Genomic DNA, 24,767 nt, shown 5'->3' with positions numbered 1-24,767 from the left:
GCTTGAAAGTCGGGGGAGATATTTTTCCCTCTTCGCGAGGCTTATCCCTACCCTTCTCATGGTAGCTCCCTGCTGCCCCGGCGGTGGCAAGTATGCTTTCCCTTTTGTCTTTGCTTTCCTTTCCTTCCCAGATCCCCTTTCCAACTATTCCTAATCTTTAATTTTCAGCATACCCATCTCTCTTTGTCTCAAATCTCTGATTCATCATGGTTAAGATGCACATCCTCCTCACCCATCAGACTCCACTTCACCGATTGCTCTTTGGTCCATCGGAGCTCTGTCGTCGGCGTTGTTTGGATTGTCTGTTTTAACGGGTTTTTCCCGTACCTGCGCGTAAACCCGTTGAATACGGTAGTGCAACAAGGGTCTGCACGGTCTTCGGCCGTCTGTCCCTTTGATCCCTCTGCGGATCAGTCTCCTTCTCCTTATCTCTTTTTCTTTTTTTTCTTCTGCTTTGGTTACTGACTTTGTTTCTGAGGATGTTTTGTATGGTTTAGAGATTTGGGTTATGGAGATCTTTCGATGGGTTCTATGCTGTTGTACTTGCACGGGATTGTTTTGGTTGGACTCCAAGTCTTCGTCGGCAGATCTGGTGACATTTCTGTGTCACCTTTGGGCTTGGCTGGTGGCGGCGACGTCACTACGTCATCTCTCTCCTGTTAGATCTGCACTATGGCTGAAGATTGTAGGGCTATTTGGTTTTGTTTGTTGTTGTTTGTTGGTTTTTATTTGGGCCCGTTTTGGGTCTTTTGTTTGTAATGGTGTTCTTATTTGAATATAAGCATACTCGACCAAAAAAAAAAAAAATAACCCCAATTTTTCTACTTTTCTCCCTCGCAGCAGCTCCTCACTCCCTCTTAGAAGCTCTTTAAATATTTCTTTGTGATATTCAATTGCTTCTCTGCCGCTGCGTTATTTTGGTCTCTCGCTCAGATTGAAGAACCATGAGTTACCTATTGACGACGCTAACGAAGAAGCAAGAGGTGGATTCGATCATCAGATCCACCATCGACAAGGTCCTCGTCCTCCGCTTCGGCCGCGCTTCCGATTCCGTCTCTCTTCTTCTCGACGACGTTCTCGCCAAATCAGCCCGTGACGTCTCCAAGTTCGCAACCGTGGCACTCGTCGATGTCGATTCCGACGACGTTCAGGTCTACCTCCATTACTTCGACATCACTTTGATTCCCTCCACCGTTTTCTTCTTCAACGCCCATCATATGAAGATGGATTCCGGAACTGCTGATCACACCAAATGGATCGGCGCGTTTCGGACGAAGCAGGACTTCATTGATGTCGTGGAGGCTATTTTCAGAGGAGCAATGAAAGGGAAGCTAATTGTGAACTGCCCCTTGCCGCCGGAACGAATTCCGAGATACCAGTTGTACTATAAGGATGTCTAGAATTTGCCAAAATGTGATGAACTAGAAGTATGCTTTACTCGGTTTGCCTGAGGCATGTCAAACTCTTATGTTAATATGATACTTATGTCTGAGAGTTTTATGGCCCAACCTCTTTACATTGGTTCTTTGGGCTTTTGTTGATTGGGTTTTGGAATTTACGCCTGATTATTACCGATTAGGAATTTAGGATTCCTGTAGTTATGCTATTTCCAAGGAAAAAAAGCAAAGCTGGGGAAAAATGCGTAGATAAGGATTGAATGTCACGAAACAGGAGAGGAAGGACTCTGAAAAGAGAGAGGTATGCTTTTCTCTGTTTTCCTGAGACTGTCAATTTTGGCTAATTATGCTTTACAATCCTTCATTGTTGAACTTATTTAGATTAGTTGGAGATAAAATTCATTGAACATTTATTACAGTTAGACGTCTATTGCATGATTTGGTACCAGAAATGTTTAACATCACTTGCTTTGGTATACGATGTGGGAATAGGGGATTTGGGAGAATAGGTGTGTTGAGAGTTACCTGTGGCAAAACAGTGTTAATCATTATTAGTGTTTCATAGATTCAGGTTAGTGGTTGTCTATTATAAGACAAATTGGTTCTTTCTTAGAGATTCAGTAACTTGATTTGATTAAACAAGAGGGAATCTGTTGATCACTTGGGGCCTGGAGCATCTTTTTTTCTCTTTCATGTGTGGGTATGAGTGTGCGTGTGTATGGGGTTTAATCCATTCAATTCCAGAAATGCATGGAAGTTGTCGTGGAATATAATTGGCATGTAGGCATAATGAAGAGCAGACTAACTATGTTGATCTGGTGTATCTGATCTAAGAGAATGATCAGCATTCTTTGAGATAAAGTCTTTCAGGTGTTCTGTGGTGACTTTTCTACTTGAATTGGTTGGATGAAATACAGTTGTCTCATTTGACAATTATTTATATTTATAATACATGCATGAATCTGTTCGTGAATCTATTTGTAATGTGTCTCTCTGCGTATCACATAAATAACAAATAGGCTGGTACCTGGTGGTAAAGAGCAAAGGAGCCTGAAAGTCTTTGAAAAAAAGACTTGAGTTCTAACACAGGCCAGTAGCTGGGTTTCCAATTTCTCACCCCGCTGACTGTCCTTAACTCTTAGGGTCCACCTGGCTTTCGTACTAGGAATATCTTATACTAATATTGTGAGTAAAATACTTATGTTTCTAGTTAAAAAAAAGTGCTTCTTCTTATTGGTATGCGTTACAACTCTGGACTTAATGTATCTATATATGTAATTAATTTAAGATGATTATACATTCATTGAACATTTACTAGAATGAGAAGGACAATGCATGATTGGGTAGTTGAAGTGATTTTAAGTCAGTTTCTTTGATATGATATGTGGTGATTAGGGAATGTGGGGGAATGGCTTTGTTGGGAGTCTATCCTTCTGCTGCAATAGGATGTTATTCATCATTCTTGAATTATTGATATGGATTATGGTTCTTTGTTAGAACTTAGAAGTTAGAACACAAATTGGCGTGTTCCAAGTGTTGCCTGAAGTGACATGCTTTAGTTGGAGGCAACTTAATAAAGAATCAATTACTTGGTAGTTTTGCATATGTAAAGAAGAGGAGGAGGTTGTTGATCAATTGGGAACTAGCAGCCCTTTTCCGTCGTCATGCTTTAGTTGGAGGTTGTGTATAAGGGTTCACTCTATTCCATTTTAGGAGTGCATGCAAGTTGGTTTGGATTTTGAAATACCAAAGTTTTGTACGGATACTTGATTAGATTGAAGCAGATCCTATTTTTTCATTAGTCGATTTGATCAGAGAGAACTAATCTGCATTTTTTGATATGGTTGTTTGGTTGTTCTCTGGTGACTTCTCTTTGCACTTGATTTGGTTGGATGACAATTTTCGCAGTTGTTTTGTTTGCTCATTTGTTTAGGCTCTTTATATTTGTAATATAGGCATGAATCTTTTTGAGCATCCACTTGTAATATATGTTTTATGCATATGTACACATATGCTTGTAGGGAGACCAAGGTGCATGGAATAATTATTTTTTTCCTGAAGGAACAGCTTTTATTGATTAAATCATAACAAACATAATTCAACAAAATGGACAAGGAGTCTACATAATGGAAGCTAGAAAACACAGAATAACAGACTACCAGACTGATTGCCATTGAACCAGCCTAGAGAAAGAACACTAATCTATAATTGCTTTCCAGTATAAAACAATAGAGGAAAGACTGTAATCTTTACACTCGCCTTAAACATAGGTCCATAGCGATTCTCAGAACCTAATCACTCCCAAAGTTAATTGAACTCTGTGATGGAATCAATGCACTTTCTCCTAGTCTCTAAAGTTTCTGAATTGGTTCTTGACTGTTGTTGTTGGTAGTTGGTTGCTGGCACCAGGCCAAGCTAATGTTGTATTAGAGTCCCTATGAGTCTTATGCTCTCTAAGAGAGAATTGTCTAGACCTTTATGGTTCCTAAAAGTGTATGCCTCGCTACGTCAATCAGTAAATACAAAATCAATAGCTCTGCTTTATCAATTCAAGCCAACTTCCCTTTGCCTGCATAAGCACTTACTAACTTCCAACCCAGATTCCCTATTCCAATCTTTGAATCCAACACTCTATACGCCACTATAAGCTCACTTACACATTTGCTAGGCCTCCTGTTCTCTTTTACATGATAAGCATGTTCATTCCCAAAATGAAACTCTTTGACTATCCTAAGGTCCTAAATATCATTTTCACATCCGTCCTATGAATTCTGTACTATATTAGGAGTAAGTGCTTCTAGTTTACATGGGAATGGGTCTTTTTTTTTTTTTTCAACATAACATTCTAGTGGCATGCATCCTTAGCATTTTGCTACTCATCTATATTCACAAACCTGCACCCTCCGTGGAATGATTTGTATGGATAGCATACCACATATCACGTACATGACATGTCTCATGTATGGACTACAGTGTTTAATTTGCAATCTTGCTACATCAGCAAGCAGAGTAGGAAGATTTTCATTTCATTATAGCAAATGAGGCTATTCAGTTTGCAATGATGGAAATAGTGAGCTCATTTGAAGTAGAATTTGTTGAAGTCGTTAGTTGGAACAGATCTACAAAATTTTTGGCTGGTTTGGTTCTGTATAATCTATTAATTCAGTTTCTGCAATACAACCACAGCTAAAATGTTGCTTTTTCTACAGGGTCTTCCTGGTTCTTCTTCGTCATTGCCCATTTCACCCCATTGCACAAAAAGCAGGACTTCATTGATATTGTTGAGGCGGTTTCGAAGGAGGAATGGAAGGCAAGCTAATTGTGAATTTCTCCTTGCGAACGTAACGGATCCAGAATACAAATTGTTTTATACGGTTTTATAGTAGTAATTGTGAGAATATATGATGAACTTCTAAGATTGTACTTTTGTTAATATGAGAAATATATTATAAAGTTTAATTGCTCAACCTTCTTCAATTCTGTCTCTTTCCTTTGGTTCTTCTTGCTTTTATGGATTGGGATTTGGATGCAGAGCCTCCTACTTCTACCGAGCTTTCAATGTTTTTCAATTTTAATCTGATTATTACTGATTAGGAATCTAGGATTACTGTTGTTTATGCTATTTCCAATGTAAGCAAAGGAAAATGAAGAGGAATGAGTAGGTACAGGCTGAAGCTCAGGCAACAGCAGAAGAAGGCCTCCAAAAAGAGAGGTATGCTTTACTCTATTTGCCTAAGATATGTCAATGTTGGCTAATTATTCTTTATGAATTTGCATTATTGAACTTATTTAGATTGATTGGAGATATTCGTTGAACACTTAATGGATTTAAAGGTGCATTGCATGATTGGATAGTAGAAAGGATTGAAATCAATTCCTTTGACGGTACTATAAGGGGATTTTGAGTGGCTTTGTTGGGACTTAGGAGTTATCTGTGGCAATACTATTTAATTCTTATTTGCCATTTGTTTTTTCAGGTTATGGTTCAATATTAGAAGATAATTTGGTTCTTTGCTTAGAGAAGCAAGTGAATAGATTTTGTATGATTAAATGAGAGGTGGAATCTGTCAATCACTTGGGGAGATGATCATTCTTTTTTCTCTTTCAAGTGTGGGTGTATACAGTGTTTAATCCATTCAATTCCAGAAATGCATGCATTTGCAGTGGTCAAAATATTTATGTAGGCATATCAAAGACGAGCAGAATCTCTATGTTTAATTTGGTCTAATTGTGAATTGTGAATTGAATTTACCCCTACTGCTGGAATGAATACCCAAATACCAATTGTATTATAAGGATGCGTGGAAGTTTAGTGGCTGGAAATTTGATGAACTTTGGAGATCGTATTTTTGTTAATAGAAGAAATATATTTCAGATGTTTATGGCTCAGCGTCTTTTCTTTGGTTCTATTTTCTTTTGTGGATTGGGATTTGGAAGCAGAGCTCCTATGCTTGTCTATTTTCTGCTGATGATATACGAATTAGGATTCCTGCAATTTATGCAATTTCCAAGGAGAGAAAAGGAAGAAGAATGATGAGTAGGAGAAAGGTATGCCTGAGACCTTTTGGTTAAGTGTCTATCTTGGCTAATTATGCTCAATGATTTGCACCACATTTATTTTTGTAAATTATCAGTGTGGAGACGATAATCATTGAATATTTATTAGATTAGAAGCGCATTGCATGGTTGGGTAGTAGAAGTGGTTGAACGCACTTGCTTTTAATACACTATATAGGGATTGGGGGATGTGGGAGAATGGCTGTGTTGGGAGGTTATGCTTTAGCTCCAGTATCATGTTCTTTATCGACATTCTAGGTTCGGGTTATGGTTCTTTATTAGAAGAAAAATTGGTGTTCCAATTGCTGCTCTGAAGTGGCATTCTCTAGTTGAGACAAATTGTCCAGTAGAGAACCAGTTACATGAATGAATTTTGTATGAGTAATGTTGCAAGTTGGCCTGGATTATTATATCTATGTTGGGCATATTGAAGGGCCGAACCACTATGTTTAATTTGGTCTATTTGATTAAAGAGAATAATCCCCGTTCTTTGAGATGGTTGATAGTTTGGGTGTTCTGTTTCGACTTCTTTGTGTACTTGCATTGGTGTGATGACACAATTGTCTCATTTGACAGTTGGTTTAGCTTCATGTATTTTATAACATATGCATGAATCTCTATGTGTCCCTATTTGTAATATGTGGTCTTTATGTATTACATGAATAACACAGGCTGGTGGTTAAGAGCAAAGGAGCATGAAACACTTTGAATAACTAAAACAAAAGAATCCACAGCCAGTCAGCCAGAGCTATGTTTCCAAGTTCTCCACCCTGCTGTCCGTCCTAAACTCATGGGTATCATGTGCGTTTCATGCTATCTATATCTATATTATTACTAAGAGTAGGATTTTAGTGCTTCTAGTTTACAGTGGAAATTGAAGTTCTTTCACATGACATAGAAATGCCATGCTGCCTTTAACATTTTTCCCCTGATCTATTTTATGCAACGATGGCAACCTCTGAAATTAATTGCATTTCATTCTAGTATATGAGGTTTGTTTCACCTAGATAGACGCAAGGATAGTAATACTGAGCTGATTTGAAATAGACTCATTAATAGGAAACTCTACCTACAGGAAACACTTCTCTCTGCTTTGATCCAAGAAGAATCTGTTCATTCACTTCCCAGCAATACAACCACAGTTGATATGGTAGTATTTCTGCAAAGCATTTCTACGCACAAAAGTCCGATACGTACCAAAGATGAAATGGTGATAAGATTTTATAGAAAATATATCCTCCATTGTATTCTTTGGAGACGTGTCTGCTGTTTGTGCGTAAGCACTGTGGTTTGAGTGTTTCTATTGGGACCTCCAAATCTGCTCAGTTGACCTCACTCTATTATGAATTATTAAATGACATATATAACCTCTTATAAAATAACTATTAAGGACAATAACTATACCCCAAAAAATATTATATTTAATTTCTCTAGACTTTCCAATTCAATAATATTATATTGCTAGTTGGGTTCTTGTCTAGTTGGGTGTGCTCCCTAACCTAGGTTCGAACCCCAAAGCTGTCAAAGTGGCGAGGCACTGTGCTGCAATGCACAGTTGGAGCATTTCACATGCGCCGAAGGGGTTTATCTTGCGCCTAAGAAGCCTTTGGGTTCCCCTTGACAAAGTCAAAAAAAAAAAAAAAAAAAATTATATTGCATTCTTTATTATTTTCCTTATCTATTTCATTTTTCAATTTCACTACATACTCATTAAAGCATTTATATATATTTAATAAGAATTAAAACTATAATCAAGATCATGTGACATAAAAATTCCTATCATCATATATGTTGAACGCATATTGGTGAGGGATAACAAAAGAAATCATTTTATGACCTAAATCCCAGTCTATTCATTATATTTACAAAAAAAAGAAGAGCTAGTAGTAAAAAAAATCTAAAAAACTATTAAATAATTAATCATGAGGTACAGAAAATAGAGAAAATAATTAAACATTAAGAAAAATTACTCTTCATTTTTTTTTTGCACATCTACAAGAGAAAAAAAAGTAAAAAAAAAAACAATTCTTTTTTATTAGAAATTAATTTTTAAAGCCCAATACCTTGTGTTTGAGTTTCTTTTTTATTAGATAAGAGATTTATGTAATCTGGTTAAGGAATGAATATATAATTAATAGTTTGTTTGCAAATTATATGAGTGAGGTTATTTTAGGAACTTGAGTGAGGTTTAGTGAGTAAATTTAGTATTTGAAAATTTGATAGGAGGTGTAAAAAGCAAGGAGGTCAAGTGAGTAAATTTGGAGGTTCCAATAGAAAAACTCCTGTGGTTTTCACCAAGTCGGAACTAGATTTGCAAAATAATATTATATATATATATATATATATATATATATATATATATATATATATATATATTGATAGGAGCATTTTAATGTGATATTTTAGTAGTTAATCCCTCATATTTTGCTTAGTTAATTCCTTAACCGAATCGATTTTTAACTCAATTTCTATTTTTAGGTACATTGGAGTAGATGAAGAAGAAATGAGTGTTAGGTCCATAATTACCTAGAAATAATGGAGAAAAATGGAAATGCACTAAAAGGTCAACTTTACACATTTTCCTACTCTGACTAGGAGAGACCGAGTCAAGCAAAGAGGAAGAAGCGGCCGCCTGACCAGATGAACTCCAAATGAGCTGAAAATTTCCAGATCCATTTTAGACATCCTAAGGAATATTTCTTATGAAGAGTGCAAGAGCCAGATAGGAGTGGAAGACCTTCAAAAGATCGGTCCAAGTTTCTGACTAAAAGACGAAAACTGCAAATTAGACCTGAACGTATTTTGGACGCATTTCTGGCCAAACCACTGTTTCGTTCCTAGCTGCCGTCCACTCTTGTGTCGTCCCTAGAAGATTGCTTGCTTTCAAGGATCTTCAAGTTCTTCGTTGATCTCAAGGATTTATCATTCATCTTTCACGGTGTATTCTATCTTTTCTTTTGTTTTCTTTGTTTGATTTTGTAAGACCATGAATTCTAGTTAACATGACGTTATGGGCAAAGTTTAAAGCTCGTCTCTATGTTTGAGTAAAAGTTGCGATTTTCTTTATGGTTGATTTTCTATGTTGCTTATGTGAGATGATCAATTGATTTTGTTTTATGGAAAACTTTTATATGTTTTTGTTCTTTGGTGCGCAACTTAGAATGATTGCATATAATTGGAGCTAGTAATTAGGTTCATGCTTTGTGACCCTAATTCGAATAAGTAGTAAAGACTTTGGACAAAAGTCGAAATCAATTGGTTTGTGTTATTGAATAGACATGCTTTGTATACTATGATTAATACAATTATTGACCAAACTTTCACTTGCTCTTAATGATTTGAAGCTTGAGTTTGCATGGTTGCTTTGATTGTGTGAAACCTGCTTTCGAAATATATTGGTTAGGTGCTTTGCTTGATCAATTGTGTAAAGGGAAGTAAAATAAGGATCATTGGTTGCTTTGATCTTTGTTTCTTGGTTGATATATTCTGGTATCATAGATAACCAACTATAAGAATTGTAACCGGATTTCTTGCATATGGTTGTGGTTTTGATCTTTGTTCCTTGCGTTCCACCCTTATATATGTGTTTTTACGTTTTCTTTATTTTATTTATCTTAATTTATTTATTTTAATTCTAAATCCCCCTTATATATGTGTTTTTACGTTTTCTTTATTTTATTTATCTTAATTTATTTATTTTAATTCTAAATCCCCCATTTCCGATTACTTGTTTCTTTTGTATATAATTTGTAAATAATACTTCATACTTATATTAATTTTTTATTTATTTATGTAATTACAGGTGTACACTCAATCTCCGGCTTGAACGATCCCTACTTATTCTATACTGACAACTACATTATGCAGGTTAAATTGTGCGCTAATTACGGCAAATCATATATATATATATATTTTAATTATTTATTTAAATTCTGACTTTTTTATCCCCGACAATTAAATAGATATATAAAGTTATTTAATATTTTGAGGGTATAAAAGTAAAAAGTTTCAGTTTTACTAACAAAGTCTCTTCTCTTAATGATAATATAGATTCACGAAGTACAAGCTTTCGATGGAGATCGTCAAAAGAGAATTAGACGAGAGAGGTTGAAGTTCATAGATTAGGTTAATGTATTGGCACCCATGTAAATAAAATAAATAAATAGATAAGTTATGTAATTTTACATGTAAAATTTGTGTTCGGGCCTATATTGTAGTGCATGGGCTTAGGATGCACGTCCTTACGTGTATATATTAATGTAAATTGGGTTATGAGTGTTTTGTAATGTTTCTTTTTTCTTTTAAGGCTGAAATGGTTGATTGTATTAATGAAACAACTAAATGTTGGAATAGTACTGTGAGGGGTCCTTTTTGAATTAAACATCGACTAAACCAAAATCAACCCAATAATCCAATTATTGGGAGGATTTTGTATATGATTCTGATCATATGAAAAACAGTTAAGGCTTGGAAGAGCATGGTGTGGGAGCTAGAAACACACTGCGGTGAGAGAAGTGAACGGTTTTGAATTTGGGGTTTCTGGAAATTGGTTTGAATGAGGGTTTGGGAAAATGGCTGAAAGCTAGACTTATGCTTGAATGCTTGATTTGGTATAGGGGTTTTAAAGTTTTCTGGGTTTTGCTCTATTATGCTGGATGATCTTTACACTGGCAAAGCTCCCCTTTTATAGACTCCATTAGAGGGCTTTGATGTTACAGAACACTATGATTTCTGGGCAAAAAAAGGTCTTCTATACATAATATCTGCCTTAAATTTAGGAAAGAGATGTTTTCTTGGGAGATGAAGAATGCAGGGGTTGTTGTAGTAGTCAACCTATACTGTAGCAGAAGCCACCGCAGTAACAGAAAATAGGGAACGATGTATATTGGAAGTTAGAGTTCTTTGTTTAAGGAAGAGGGAGCGATTCCCTTAACTGGTCACCAGGTTTCTCTTTCAATGACTAACAGAGAGAATCAATTGCACTTAGGGATTTTGACTCTCTATGTATTAGGTTGCTGCAGGGAGAATGTGAGATATTAGGTTGCTGCAAGGAAGAAGGTGAGTTCAGAACGAAGAAGAAAAAGGGTACTTGGGCTTTTCTGATATGGGATTTGGGTTTCAAATTAGAGGCTGTCTCAATTCTCATGTTCACAATTTTGTTATTAATTTAAGTCATTGGACTTAGATTTCGTGCCCAAGACCGAAATCACCAACAACACTAAATCAATAGACGAGCATTATGTGTTTATGTAACCTTCAACACCACACCCACTTCTGCAAGCCCCAAGAGTGTAATTGTGTTTTGGGTCCACATGCATGGCGTCACGGTTGGATATGTAACTTTTTGTCTTTCCAAATGTGGTCTGCATGTGTGTTTCTTTTTTGGGGTTGAAATGAGCGTACGACAGTCTTTCTGATTTTTTGGGTATCAACAAGTACGTACACCAAAATATTAGAGCATCTCCAACAGTAGAAATTATTTTGTAGTTAAATATAGCTAAAATTGTGAAATATAGCTATTGATTTAACAATGTTGTTCAAGCAGTAGTAGCTATTTATAAATAATATACTACATTTTATCCAATCATAAACTGACATGTGGACAAAAGTTATATTCTTCTCTCCTCTTAAGAATATAACTTTTGCTTTAGCTATGCATGATTCTCTAGCTAATATAGCTAGCCAATTTAGCTAAAACTAAATTTAACTTAGCAATAGCTAGTCTGTTAGAGTTGAATTTGCTTTAAAAATAGTTATATATAGCTAAAATTTGAATTTAACTAATCTGTTGGAGATGCCCTTAGTGCAAGTTAGCGTACATTGGTACACAACTACTCATGAACATTAAAGCTCCACAGTCTAACAAAGTGAAGCACTTCCCCTATTAACCTACAGCCGCTAAGCATGCAATTGTAGTACGGGACACAGGTAACACTTCTAAGAAGACTCATAGAATTACTTCAACTAGAATAGACTAGACATGCAAACTCGACTATAACAATGTGAGGCCCATATACCTCACCAAAGAATAGTGGGTCAAAATTAGAGTTTCCGCTAAAACCTTGTCTTGTGGCCTTCTAAACCAGCTTAAAGAAAACGAGAAGTCGATAACAAAATCAAGCAAGAAAGTTTTCTTGGCCACTTCAACACTATCTGTTGAGCTCAGTGCAAAATGAAAATCATACAATTCAAATAAAGAAAATTTAAAGGTCTCTTCAGCCATCCCTTGATTTTTGAGACTCTTTTAGTTTTCTCTTCCGTTCCTTGATAACCTCAACATTGTCGTGCTTTCGTTTCTTGCCTTTCTGAAAGAAGAAACATCCAAGAATCACAACCACGGGAATAGATTATATCACCAGAGGTAATTTATTAAGTTATAATAAAACCTACTCGGCAAGTCATATGGTAATTTTAGCCAAACAAGAGAGACCAAAAAATAGTCTCCAAGGTGAACTTCTGAAAAAAGACACACTCACTCACTCACACTCTCCAAGTGTGACAATAAAACTATACTTATATGGATGGCATGCATAAGAATAGATCACAGGTTCACAATGGAATAAGGCCAAATCGAAAGCAATGCAGCACAATAAAAAGTAACCAGTTAACCAATCTGTTTTTTTTAAGCAAGTAAATTAAGCTTTGATTCTGGTTCCCTTTCATTTTATCAATGGAGTTAAACCAGGAAATATACTGTGATACCAGTAATGAATTTACCTTCATGGCTTCATAAAGACCCCTCTTTTTTTTGGAAATAGTAAGTAGTTCCAGTTCTTCTTTATCCTTGGCAATTTGTTCATAATCAAAATCAGATTCTTCCCTGTCCTCGGTCGCCTTAGCAGAAATCTGATTATCTGTTTTTGAGATGGAGGATGAAGGCAGTACACCCTTAAGTTCCACTTTCAATCCATCAAAATACTCCTTCTGAAGAGCCTTCAGCTGCATTCAAGTCAGAATTCAGTTAACATCAATCAAACCATCTGTGAAGTATGATATACAAGATCATAAAATCACCAAATATCTGTGCATTATGCAACATTCTTTAATAGATGTCTACCTTCTTGTCATTCTTTGCAGCTTCTTTTGCTTTTTCTAGGTCAGCAAAATTCTGAGGATCTTCCAAATCTTCCTTTCCAACATCTGGAAGTGGGAGGATTTCAGCAGCCTTCCATTGTTCAATTTTCAAGGCATAGTCCGGAACATAACCTTCTTCCTTTGGGTCAACAAAAGGTGACAAATGTGGGGGAAGTTCTCTGCCAGAAGATTAACTACTTATAAAGTTGTACAAGGCATAAGCATTTATAACCAAATACAAAAAACAGAAAATACAGGTGACAAAGGCAAAAATGACAAGTCACCAATCTATGACGAGCACTGATTAAACATATTCAGCGGAAATAGCAAATGAGACAAACAACTAGTCATTCATCAAGGAGTTAGGCAGATGTTAAAACAAATGATCAAAAGAAGAGACACGTATGCAAGGAAAACAAAGAAAAGTCTTCTCAAATTACCGTCCCGCCAAATAATCCCGAGTAGGCAGAATTTTCTTGGCATTTACACAATCATAAACCCACTGTGGTTGAACATATTTTCTTCCTTCATAGAGCTCATGCTGCAATGGCCTGTCAACAATCTGCCAATCACAAGCAATCGAGCTGTCAGAATTCTGATATTTAGACTCATATTTCTTGTGCCAGATATCACAATTTGCATATGCATTTGCTCATAGCGAGTAAATGACTGAGTTCTGAAAGTGTCAAAGCATACCTGATGGGTGATGCTGTTATCATCTTCTTCAAACGGGGCCCCATCTCCTTTCCACGACACAATCCCACCAAAAGCAGGAATCACAAACAATAATGATTCTCTATTAACCTGAACAAGGAGAAGAGTAACATATGAAGCAAAAGGAAGGAAACGATTACCAATATCATAATAATTTTTTTTTTTAAAAGGGATGTGCTTGGACATGGTTTGTCTTATGCAAATATAACTCTGTATTCTAAGAACCTCTGAGACCTAACCCACCACAAGTTACATTTAAAAATTGGTGGTTTAATTTTATTGTATATCTGTAAATGTTCACCATTGAATTTGTTCCAACCATATGCTTCTAAGTTCCAAACCAAAACTTCGAACTCACCTCACGGTTCAAGAAAAATTTCATATCCTTGAAGAGTTCCTTACACATCATTGTATCATTATCCTCTTCATCCTCACCAGGAACATTTTCAACGAGACCCATCAATGCACCAGGTTCATTGGAAGGAAGCTGATGCTGAAGTTGGGCAAGTCTTAATTCGGACTCATCAACTTTACCGGATCCAGGCAAACTTGAAACCTGAGGATCCAACACAGAGGACCGAGAACTAGCATCGAAGTATCTTGATAGTGCATACAGTTCTACAAGGTCAATGAGAAAAAAAAATTATATTCATTCTTCATTGAAACACGCACAACATTGCTAAAAACTCTGAAAGAGAACCTAAGAAGTTTTTGTAGCTTTTAAGAAATGAGTCAAAATACATACCGGCTGCAAAAGCTTCCAATCGAGGATCAAGAATTGGTGGATACTTCACATTTATGGAACGATATAAATGACAATTCACAAAAGCAAGAAGAGCCTGCAACACGAGGGGAACGGAACTTTAACAATGATATAGTAAGTGAAAGAAGAAGCTTAGATTTGAAAAGGTAGGAGAGACAGTGTTGAAGAAAAAAATAAAACATAATAGTAAAAATGTAACCTCATAAAACTCCAAAAAGTTTAGCATGATATTGAAGTCAACATCATCAGTCAAAACTTGCTGCAAAGGGTGAGGAGTCAACCATGTGATCAATTGCCCCTTTACCTCGGCCTGAACATACAAACAACACAACCATATAAATCCTATCCATATCACAATATGCAAGGTTAAAGAATTAAAGAAACAGTACTGCACCTGATAATATATGCCTTTAACAGATACAAAGACTTTGCGCAATTTATGAGTCCGAGATATAAAAGCCTGCCATTCATGGCTCATCCTAGAAAGAAAGCAATACCAGGATTAAGATAAGATTCTACAAAATCAATACGGCATTGAATGATCTAAACATCACATCGTTATTTGGAAGAATTCAAGCACCTACCTCCGACAGTTATGGATGCGTTTCACGTCAATTCTATCCTCTATAGCAGGTAAGGCCGCAAAGAGGTGAACCATTGTGAGACAGTCATCCAAATCTCTCAATGCATCAATGAACTTCGGATACCTGCAGTTTACAAAGTAGCACAAATCCTCAGAAACTCATCACCTTCAACAACAGACACGTAACTAGTATTTACAACAAGACAAAGTTAAACAAACCTCTGCAATATAACGTTATCTAATTTGTAAGTGGGTCTTCTCTGCCTGAGAATATTAGCACGGTCTCTGTTCTTCTTTGCCTCGGCTTTCTTTACTTTCTTTTCATATGCCCTGATATTCCTCATCTTGTCGAGCAGCGGTTCGTGTTGAATGAATGAAACATCCTTCAAGTGATAATACGTATGGTGATTCCCCTTCACCTTTTTCTTCGGCTCCCGAGGGAATATACCCTTCAGAATGCATAGTTTCCTACAATTTCCATAACCATAAGAATGAACAACTCTTCTTTCTAAGCAAAACAAGTATCAAACTAAAGCACAAGAAATCGAAATACCTGAAGAGGGGAAGATTGACTTGGAGTTGCTTTACGGCTTGGGACCTGGTGACGAACCTGGCGGCGTTTCCTTCCTTCTTCTTGCCCTGTGAAAAATACGAAGGAAATTAAAGGGGAAAGAGTCAGAAGGTGTTGATATTACGTACTGTTAGGTTTGATTTGAATCTCGACGTAGAAGACGAGGAGGTAGTTGGAACTTACGGCAGGCCTGTAATGCTTCTTCTTCACCATGGTTGAGGCAGAGTTACAGAGACTCTGAGAGGGGGGCTGAAGAAGATCGACTCCAAATGATATAGGTTAGGGTTTAAGAGGAGAAACAGAAAATAATAATAGTTTGGGCCCCGGTTCGGTGTACGGGTCGGGTTTATGTTAGCCAGTTAGACCGACCCAACAAGGTCGGGTTATTTTTTGATGAAACTGCCGCCGTTTCTCACCCGCCCTAATAAGTTTGGGTTCGAAAGGGGGACGATGGTGGAATTAGGAGTGGCCAAGTCAATGGACTAAATCTAACAACGTTGATTCTTTTCTTCTTCTTTTTTTGGTTGTGAATGACTATTTTTTTTACTTGAAAAGATATTTAGATATTACCAGGTGGAATGCGACATAATAGGACTAACAAATTAAGAGAATAAATATATTGCAAGTAATAAATTCTTACTTTTAAATCTTTTATTTATTATTAATTTTTTGATAATTAAGAAAATGAATACAATATATTAAATAGAGAAACCCTTAAGGCATCTGGAAGAACAAAAAGGATCAAACGATATTAGCTCATTTGCAACGGTATGAGAATGGTTACCAGCATCTAAAGCCTAATCTAACAAAGTTTAGAGCTCTAGAAACACGAGAGGGGAAGACCTGTCTCCCACAACTTTCTATCTTGAGATGAATGGTTAATATTTGCTAGAGCATCCGCAACAAAATTTGCTTATACACGTTTTTAAATTGGATAACTATGATTGTAGTGATGAGAGTGTGATTCATGCATTATGGCAATGTTCTAAAGTATGGAAGTACACTTTCTTAATTGATGTTTGCAAAGTGTGTAAGGAGGGATGACAGGACCTACCCCGAATTTCACCCTCATATTCGAGGTGGCCCTGCGGGACCCACTTTAGGAATAATTCTACTGAAAATTCGGCAAAGTCACCCCTAAAATGGACAATACCTGTAGAAAACACAATTGCACTTCTAACAAACCAACCTTATTCTCCTGGAGCAACCCTGCTCCCCAAATCCCAACAACTCCACAATCAAGTAAAACATCTCAAAAGTTATTCCCAAAATAAAAGATATCCAACAAGCAAAGTCCACAATTTATTTTACACAAATTTCTGCAATAACTCATAGTCACATTATAGACCCTGAATATAAATACTTCAAATTTAAAACAACATCCCATGGTGATCAGAGCAACTAAGATAAGAAACTGAAATAACAACTAGTAGGTTAAACAGGTAACCTACAGATGATAGCAGTGGGAGTGGGTACTATGCCTCAACTCATACTAATACCGAACAACAACACTGCGAACTGGGCAATTGAAAACGAAGGCCCCAGGAGAAAGTAAATGAAAAACGTTAGCCTGAGTGGATGAAAAATAAATAATCGTAATAAAACGAAAAATGTTAACTTAATACTTTCCTACATTTACCTTCGTAAAATCAATGATGCATGCAAGTGTTTATGAGAATATTTCGAAGAATAATAATTGTGAAAACCGACTAGCCCCGCTAGTCAAAATAGCAAAATAAAATGGGGGAAGGTAGTAGCCATACAAGTGAGCCTCCCAAGTTTGGGTAAAGGCATCCCAAGCCAAAGTACTCCCATACTCCCGTACCTTTACGCCACAAAGGCGGATAGGGTACCGGGCTTTTGTCATACCACCACGAAGGTAATACCACATCACCACAAAGGCGGAAAGAGCTTTCGTGACTCCACCACAAAGGTAGTAGTCACATCGCCTCGAAAGGCAGAACAACATGCTAGCATGGTAATATGATCACAACATGTATGGCATATGAAAAATCATACGAAAAAAATTAAAAATCAATAAAACTTCCCCAAAACCTCACAAATAAGATACAAGTACAGTTTCCAACTGTTCGCGGAAGATCTCAAATAAACTCATGCTTATAAACATAATATATGAGACCAAAGAAAATTCATAATTCAAATTAAAATCCACATTTCAGACAACTCAACGCAAAGCTCAAAGTCAAAACAAATTGTAAAGCAAATCCCATATCCCGCAATCAATCCAAGAGATAAATCACGATCTAATTCTGAAATCAAATCAATAAATTAAAATCAGTTAAATAATTTTCCGAGCCCAACTCATATGCATCAAAATAAATGAAACAATAATTAATAAAAATTCTTGCATGCACTTATTTAAAACGAAACGTGGCCAAGTGTAAGGATCCTCATCAAGCGATGGGTCGGTACCTCGTCCTGTAGAAAATTATAATTCATAAACGACGATGCAAAATTTTAATACGATTCTGAAATGAAACTCGAAAACCCCTCGCACAAGTAATTTATCAAATATCCGAAATTACATCGGAATCAACCCAAACGTCAAGGGTTTCGCCAACTTAATAAATTTAACATCCCAATGAAAGTTGAAACGATCCAACCATCGGATATCCTTTTATCACAATTTGAAAATTTGAAACTTCGAAAATCGAATCGATACCATACTTCCTCTAATTTCCACCAAAATCATACCCACATATTCCACACGCTAAACTAAACCCAACTAGCCAAATTAGGAGGCCGGAATCAGCCCCATGGGCCCCCAAGCCACGCGCCACTATCTCTGACCCCCAAATTAGGTCACACCACCTATGCCAAATTCTTCCTCTCAACGAGCCCAATTACATTTACAACTACAACAAAGTCTAGAAACGAACCAATTCGCCAGAATTTACCTCAAAACGTCGAAGAAAACCCTAAGATTTCACTTGTTCGATTCGGACTCCACACTTCGAATAGGATCAAGAGGCTTGGAGGGATTGGTGTACTCTTCAAGTGCTTCAAAACTTGATCGGTGGTGCGGCCAGAGGTGGCCGGAGGATAGAGAAATCACTGGCGACCAGAAAATGCTCTTAGGGTTGGATTTTCCCTTGCTAGGGTTGCAACACCACCCCAGATCGATGGAGGAGGAAGTGGCAGTCCAAACGGGACCGATGGCGGCTGGAGAGGTAGCCGGATGGCGGAGTTACGGTCGAAAACACTTCCGAATAGGGTTGAGATTGCGGGTCGGATAGAGAGAAAATGAACAGTGGTAAAAAGGTGAGTTCAGGAAATGGCAAGTTACCGAGGTGAATTTTCTATTTATAGTAACTTTTCTAGGACAGTAACCTTCACATTTTTTTATCACAACTTATTGATATAAACTCTGATTTAAGTGTACCACATGTCCACAGACTCGGTTTGACGTCCTCTACAACTTTCGTGAAGGAAGTTTTCTCAAATGATGAACGAAACAAAAAGTCAACTTTTTGGTCCATTAAAAGTATCGAAACGAAGTAAAAAGTTGAAATAATTGTCATTTACCTTCCGAATGTGTTACATCGATCCCAGATCTCAAGTTACTGGTTTACTAGTCTTTCGGATGGTAAACGACATTTATTTTTACTTTTGACTCCGTTTCGATCTTTTAGGAGGCCCTAAAAGATAACTTTTTGTATTGTTTGTCTTTTGAGAAAATTTTCTTCATGAAAGTTGTAGAGGATGTTAAACCGAGACCATAGACATGTGGTACACTTAAATCGGAGTTTATATACAAAAGTCATGGGAAAAATACTAAAGTTACATTTCATGATAATTTTTCTATAAAAAGGCTGAGTTACTGTGGTAAGTTTCCACCCCTGACTCTCTCTCTCTCTCTCTCTCTCTCTCTCTCCCTCTCTCCCTCTCTCTCCTTGACCTCATCACCTTCTTCTGGCCATATCTCCTCCGTCGGACGATGGATTTGACGCCACAGACATCATTGGAAAGCTCTCTTCCTCCTCTTCAATTTTGTGGTGGTTTGGTAGCTTAATTTGAATTGTGGAAGGTGTAGAAAGGAGAAGAAGAGGGCAGCGTTGCTGTTTTCCCGGGTTTTTGGTCGGAACTTGAGTTTCCGGTCACCTCTGGTGACGATTCTTGTTGGTTCTTTGAGCTCTTGGATCATACAACCATCCCTCAAAGTCTCGTGATCCAATTTGAAGTGTAGAGCACGAATCGAAGGATTGAAGATCAAGGGTTTCAATTTTCCCCACTTTGCTTTCAAGGTAAATTCTGAACTTTTGGCTTGAAATTGGACTTCGTTGTAGTTATGAAAGTTGTTTAGAATGTTGAGATGATGATGTTGGTGAAATTTGGTGACCAGAACTGAAATTGGCCAGCGACACGTGGGGCCCACGCATATGGCCGGTTTTGAAGTCGTGTTTTTGGCCAGATAATTTAATTGTGAGTTGTATAACTTGTAGATATGATTTTTGGTGGAAATCAGAGAAGTTTAATATTGATTTTGAATTTTCGAAGTTCGATATTTTAATTATTAATTTACGAGAATCCGACCATCAGATTTCTGTCGGTTCTGCCCTAGAATCTTTAAATTAACAAATTGGTGTTAGTGGTGAAGTTTGGGTTGAATCCGAGAAGAATTGGAGACGTTGGTTTATGAGGGGGTTTCCGGTTTCATTTTAGAATCGTATTTAATTTAATTTGCGAATAATTGTTTACGAAATATAATTGTGTACAAGGCGACGTACCGAGCTACTACTCGACGAAGAAACCCGTATGTGTGGTCGCCTAAATAATATTGCGAGTGGACTTTTATTTTAAGTAATGATGCATGCATATATTTTCTCGAATGAATACTTTGCTTAGTTATCATAATATTTGTCGAGCATATTATTTTGGTTTCAGAATATGAGTTTTCTATGCTCGAACGTGGATTTACAATTTATAATGATTTTCGACTAATTATTTTCCGAGGTGGTTTTCGAAATCATATAATATTTCTATTCGTTGACTTGTGATTTCTGAAAGATTTTCGAAATGAGATTTCAATGGAAATATATTTCTTGTTTATTTATTGACTTTCAGTTTTGGCATTGGGAATGCCTTAGCGAGGATTTCGGATTTGGTTTTTTTTTTTTATTAACGATTTATAATTTGATCTTGCCTATTTATTATTAGTTTGAGATTATCTTGACGTGTGGGACACGTCGTCGATTTTAGTGGAATTATCACGAGATTTATCGAGTACAGTTGGGAATCATACTCGTGCTTTCTATTGCGAGATTTTGGCAAAGTTTTATGGATTTATGGATTTACTGGTTTTCGAATGTTTTCTTTCACCATATTTGGGTTGCTTTATTTTAGTTCTCCTCCTCACGGGAGTTGCAGTAGAGGCTCTTGCTCACTTACTTTGTATTTGTGGATTGAAGTCGAGGATAGAGCATGGGATCCAGGCTCTTTCGTTATATGGTGATATTTTCTTTCCCATATCCTTCTGTTACTTGACTAGTGGGACTAGTCCGATCTTATTTAACCAGCGGGGCTGGTCTTATTTCTTGAGTATCGGAGTTTCATTCTGTTTACTTGGTTGTTTGTGACTAGCAAGGCTAGTCGATTTTCATGAGTTGAACATCTTTTGGATAGTTTTCCTAAACGTTTTATCAATGTTAAAAAGGAGAAAAAGAAATTAAAAAGGAAAAAGAAATAACAGAGGGGTATATTGGACATTTCACCTAAGGCCAACTCCTTATTTGACGCGGGAGTGACCAATCGGACGGAAATTTTGACGTTAGGGACTTTTCAAATTAATTGAGAATGTCAGGGACTGAAACGAAAAAAGGGTCATAGTACAGGGACTAAACATAATTTAATCCAAAAAAATACCTCGAAATATGTCGCCGGAAATTGGCCTGAAAAAGTTATCGGAAATTGGCCGGAAAAGTCGTCGGAAATTGGCCGGAAAAATCGCCGGAAAAGTAGTTGACCGGAGGGTTGACCGTATGCTGACGTGGCAGGCTGATGCTGTTACTGACGTGGCAGTGTGGGTCCGGTTGCTGACGTGGCGATGGGGTCCGACTGATGACGTGGCAGTGGGTCCAGATGCTGACGTGGCGGCTGCTGACTTGGCAAGCTGATGTAAGTGGGCTGAGCTTTTACTTCTTCCTTTTGGGCTGGGCTGCTTCTTTCTTCTTCTTTTCTTTTTCTTTTCTTTTCTGCCGGACGATCAGGCGGCCAGTTCAGCAAGTTTTAGGCCGGTTTTGGACTTTTTATTCCGGTTCCTGAAACTTCAGATGAAGAGACTTCTGTTACCAAAATTTAGTGGAAATTGGATGTCCGGAAGATGGTGAACCGGTGGCATATGTGTTGAGGGTTGTATGGAGCTTCTGGTGGCCGGTTCTGGACTCCTGGGATCGAGTTCTTCAAGGTGTGAGGTGGAGGCAGAAAAATCTTCAAGGTTTTGTATTCGGATTCAAGGTTTTTAGCTTCTTGAATCAGGGTTTGGCTATTTGTTTCAGAGTTAGGGCTTCGTGCTAATAACATGTTTTAGGGAATAAGAAGTTGAGAGAAATTTGTTGTGTATTCTCATTGATAATAGGGGCCTCTTTATATAGAGGATTACAATGCATAGAATCTCAATCAGACAAGGTAAGTAATCATACATTGAATAGTAACCTAGAGTTTGGGCCAAACACAAATTAGGGTTTTACTTGAACAAAGGAAAAATTATGAAAATTTTAGAGATTGCTGTAAAATAGAGAATTTGTTGGAGTTGGAGAAGAAAAATTATGGAAAGTTTTGACTTTTGCTTCCCTATAATACAAAAATTATAGAAAAGCTGTTGGAGTAGCTCAGATCCAAAAGCCAGGTTTAATAAGAGTATCTTTAGCAATGTTAAAGAACATCTTTAACAGACTCTCTATTTTGGCTCCTTAGCTATTTTAGAGAGCATGTTTAACTTTTTATCTAATTTAGCAGCTGCACCGGACTCCTAAGTAGCTCTATATTATAACTTTTAACTATCTCGCTCCTAAATAGAGAGAGCAAGATCAGACTCTCTATAATTTAAAACATTCATTTTGAGTTATTTTATGTAATTTATAAATACATTAAACCATTTAATCTTCATTTAAAAAAAATAATATAAATTGAAAATTAACTAAAATAGAAAGCATTGATATATACGTATTTCTAAAGTGGCTAGCCAAAATGACTTTTTAGCTACTTTGGCTAAAATTTGACTCAAAACTAACTAGCATTACTAAATATGCTCAAAATTTCTAATGATCGATTTGCAGTAATGTAATCAAAAAGTAGATCTTCCAAATAATTGATTAGAAAGTTCTCTTGAGGTCCTCATTAGAAACTCTCCTAACTAGAATTAAATTAGGTTAAAAGTTCGATTAGAGGACTATAAATGTAACATCACTGCCAAAAAAGCAGAATTGTCATATGAAAACTGCCATTTTGGGGTCGGATGTAAGCCCCTCCTACGGGGATAAAAGAAAAGACCATATCATTTTCATTTTATGTCTCGCAATTAGATCTACCTTCATGTGGTTATGAAAATGTCAAAGTATTCCATTTTTGATAGTTGTTAAAGAAAAACTTGTTGGACGTTAATTATGGTGACAAATGACAAGTAGTCTTGTGGTGATAGCTAGCCGTGGTCGAAACTCTTATTCACTCCTGTTCATTCATTCCACTATTTACCGCGGGGACCATGCCACGTAAAATCATGTAATTCCATAGACTGGGACACTGGGTTTAGTAAACGAAAGATGTAGGGCAGCTAATGGTTTCGAAGTAATTAGGCAGCCCTCACTGTAGTGGGATGTGTTGGAGATTCCTTTTCGACCAAAGAAATGTAACATAACTTGGTTCATTCTCGAAGTGGAACATTCTATTTGATTATAGGATGAGTCTGATTGGCTTGTAAGTAAATAGTGCTAGATTATTAGTTTGTATTTTCTAATTGGAAGTTAGGCTCAATGCCTACTCTTTATGGATGATTATGTCTCTAATTAAGTACTTAAGATCTCTTCAAAAAGAGAAATATTGTTGCTAATTGATTAATCTTGCATAACCTTTTCTTTTATTTCTTTTGTAAAACTAATTTTACAATAGATGTTTTGGCACTTTATAGAAGCTTATAAGCTATTCTTGGGCATTTTCCCTGTGATGGCTACTATCTACAAGTCCATCGTGTACAAAGTGTAGGTTCTTCTTTGTTTTCCTTCTTCTACTCGATCTTTCTAGCTGTGCATGAATACATGATGTTAATGTCTAAAAGTTCGGCGGTAGCTGAACCTTTGTTAACGCTGATCCGGTAGGCTGATCGATACTTGTGATGTACTCAAAGCTTCCGCTACCTGTCAAGTAAAATACAAAGGACGTCAGAAGGAGACCGCGTTGGGCGGTCTTCAACTCTCCGATGCCTAAGTTAGTTAATGTATTTATGTTGACAAAGTAACAGTAGGTAAGTATTGAATGCGTAATTAATGAGGAGAGAAGAGAGAAACTTTTATAGGTGAGGAGGAGGCTGACCTCCTCCTTGTTTTCGATGTGGGACTGATGTGCTTCAGTTCCCAGATTCAGAAGCTTCTGATGCTATCTTGGCTCTGCGCGTGGCGGCGCGTCGGCGGTGATCTGGGGGTGATCCGACGCTGAGGTTGTAGCCCGCCTGGCGGTGTACCTGTATGTCATTCCTTTGGTTGGAATTAGTACCTTTGGCGGTACAATGAGCGTGGCCCATTATAGCTAATTATGCTTGCAAATGTACATGTATGTACACATGATTTGAGAATGATTTGAGAGTTCAGTTTAATGAGTTCAAATATTTTTAAAAAAATAAAAATAAAAAAAGTAAAATAAAAACTCTTGTAGCCACAGCAGTTCGTCTGGTAAGTTCTTCCACAAATGTGAATTTATGAAAAAAAAGAAAGGTCATGCTTTTCTTTTCGACTATTGCTGTTGTGATCATGATGGAGATATGAAGACCGTGTCATTCGGTTCTAGGCTTCTAGCTTAGACTTCATCATAGACTTACAGTCGAGGTCTCAAGTCTTCTATTGATGCCAATAGTTTGATTTATCTAGAAATTAATATTGA

The 24,767-nt window shown here is 36.9% G+C and overlaps 2 protein-coding genes across 2 annotated transcripts; one reads left to right on the top strand and one right to left on the bottom strand.

Moving 5' to 3' along the window:
- The first annotated feature begins 811 nt into the window (after positions 1-811).
- LOC133734512 (uncharacterized) lies at positions 812-4,874 on the top strand. The gene is made up of 2 exons (XM_062162143.1): positions 812-1,698; positions 4,607-4,874. The coding sequence occupies exon 1, from the start codon at positions 945-947 to the stop codon at positions 1,398-1,400; it is 456 nt and encodes a 151-aa protein (XP_062018127.1). The 5' UTR covers positions 812-944; the 3' UTR covers positions 1,401-1,698; positions 4,607-4,874.
- Positions 4,875-11,886: 7,012 nt separating this feature from the next.
- LOC133732918 (pescadillo homolog) lies at positions 11,887-15,990 on the bottom strand. The gene is made up of 13 exons (XM_062160532.1): positions 15,843-15,990; positions 15,642-15,727; positions 15,308-15,556; positions 15,090-15,212; positions 14,900-14,984; positions 14,705-14,815; positions 14,488-14,581; positions 14,101-14,360; positions 13,725-13,832; positions 13,469-13,590; positions 13,012-13,207; positions 12,672-12,893; positions 11,887-12,259 (listed from the first exon to the last, which is right to left on the bottom strand). The coding sequence occupies exons 1-13, from the start codon at positions 15,870-15,872 to the stop codon at positions 12,170-12,172; spliced, it is 1,776 nt and encodes a 591-aa protein (XP_062016516.1). The 5' UTR covers positions 15,873-15,990; the 3' UTR covers positions 11,887-12,169.
- Positions 15,991-24,767: the final 8,777 nt, after the last annotated feature.

This window comes from Rosa rugosa, chromosome 2 (assembly GCF_958449725.1).
Source record: "Rosa rugosa chromosome 2, drRosRugo1.1, whole genome shotgun sequence".
Taxonomy (NCBI): Eukaryota; Viridiplantae; Streptophyta; class Magnoliopsida; order Rosales; family Rosaceae; genus Rosa; species Rosa rugosa.
The sequence above is the reverse complement of the archived record's forward strand: the minus strand, read 5'-3'. Positions and strand labels throughout refer to the sequence as shown.

What these genes read in the sequence shown, in the direction of transcription:
- LOC133734512 (XM_062162143.1), top strand. Translation starts at nt 945, where the DNA reads ATGAGTTACCTATTGACGACGCTAACGAAGAAGCAAGAGGTGGATTCG.
- LOC133732918 (XM_062160532.1), bottom strand. Translation starts at nt 15,872, where the DNA reads ATGGTGAAGAAGAAGCATTACAGGCCTGCC. An exon ending in GATAACGTTATATTGCAGAG is followed by an intron (nt 15,213 to 15,307) that starts GTTTGTTTAACT and finishes TGTAAACTGCAG; the next exon opens with GTATCCGAAGTTCATTGATG. An exon ending in CGCATCCATAACTGTCGGAG is followed by an intron (nt 14,985 to 15,089) that starts GTAGGTGCTTGA and finishes CTTTCTTTCTAG; the next exon opens with GATGAGCCATGAATGGCAGG.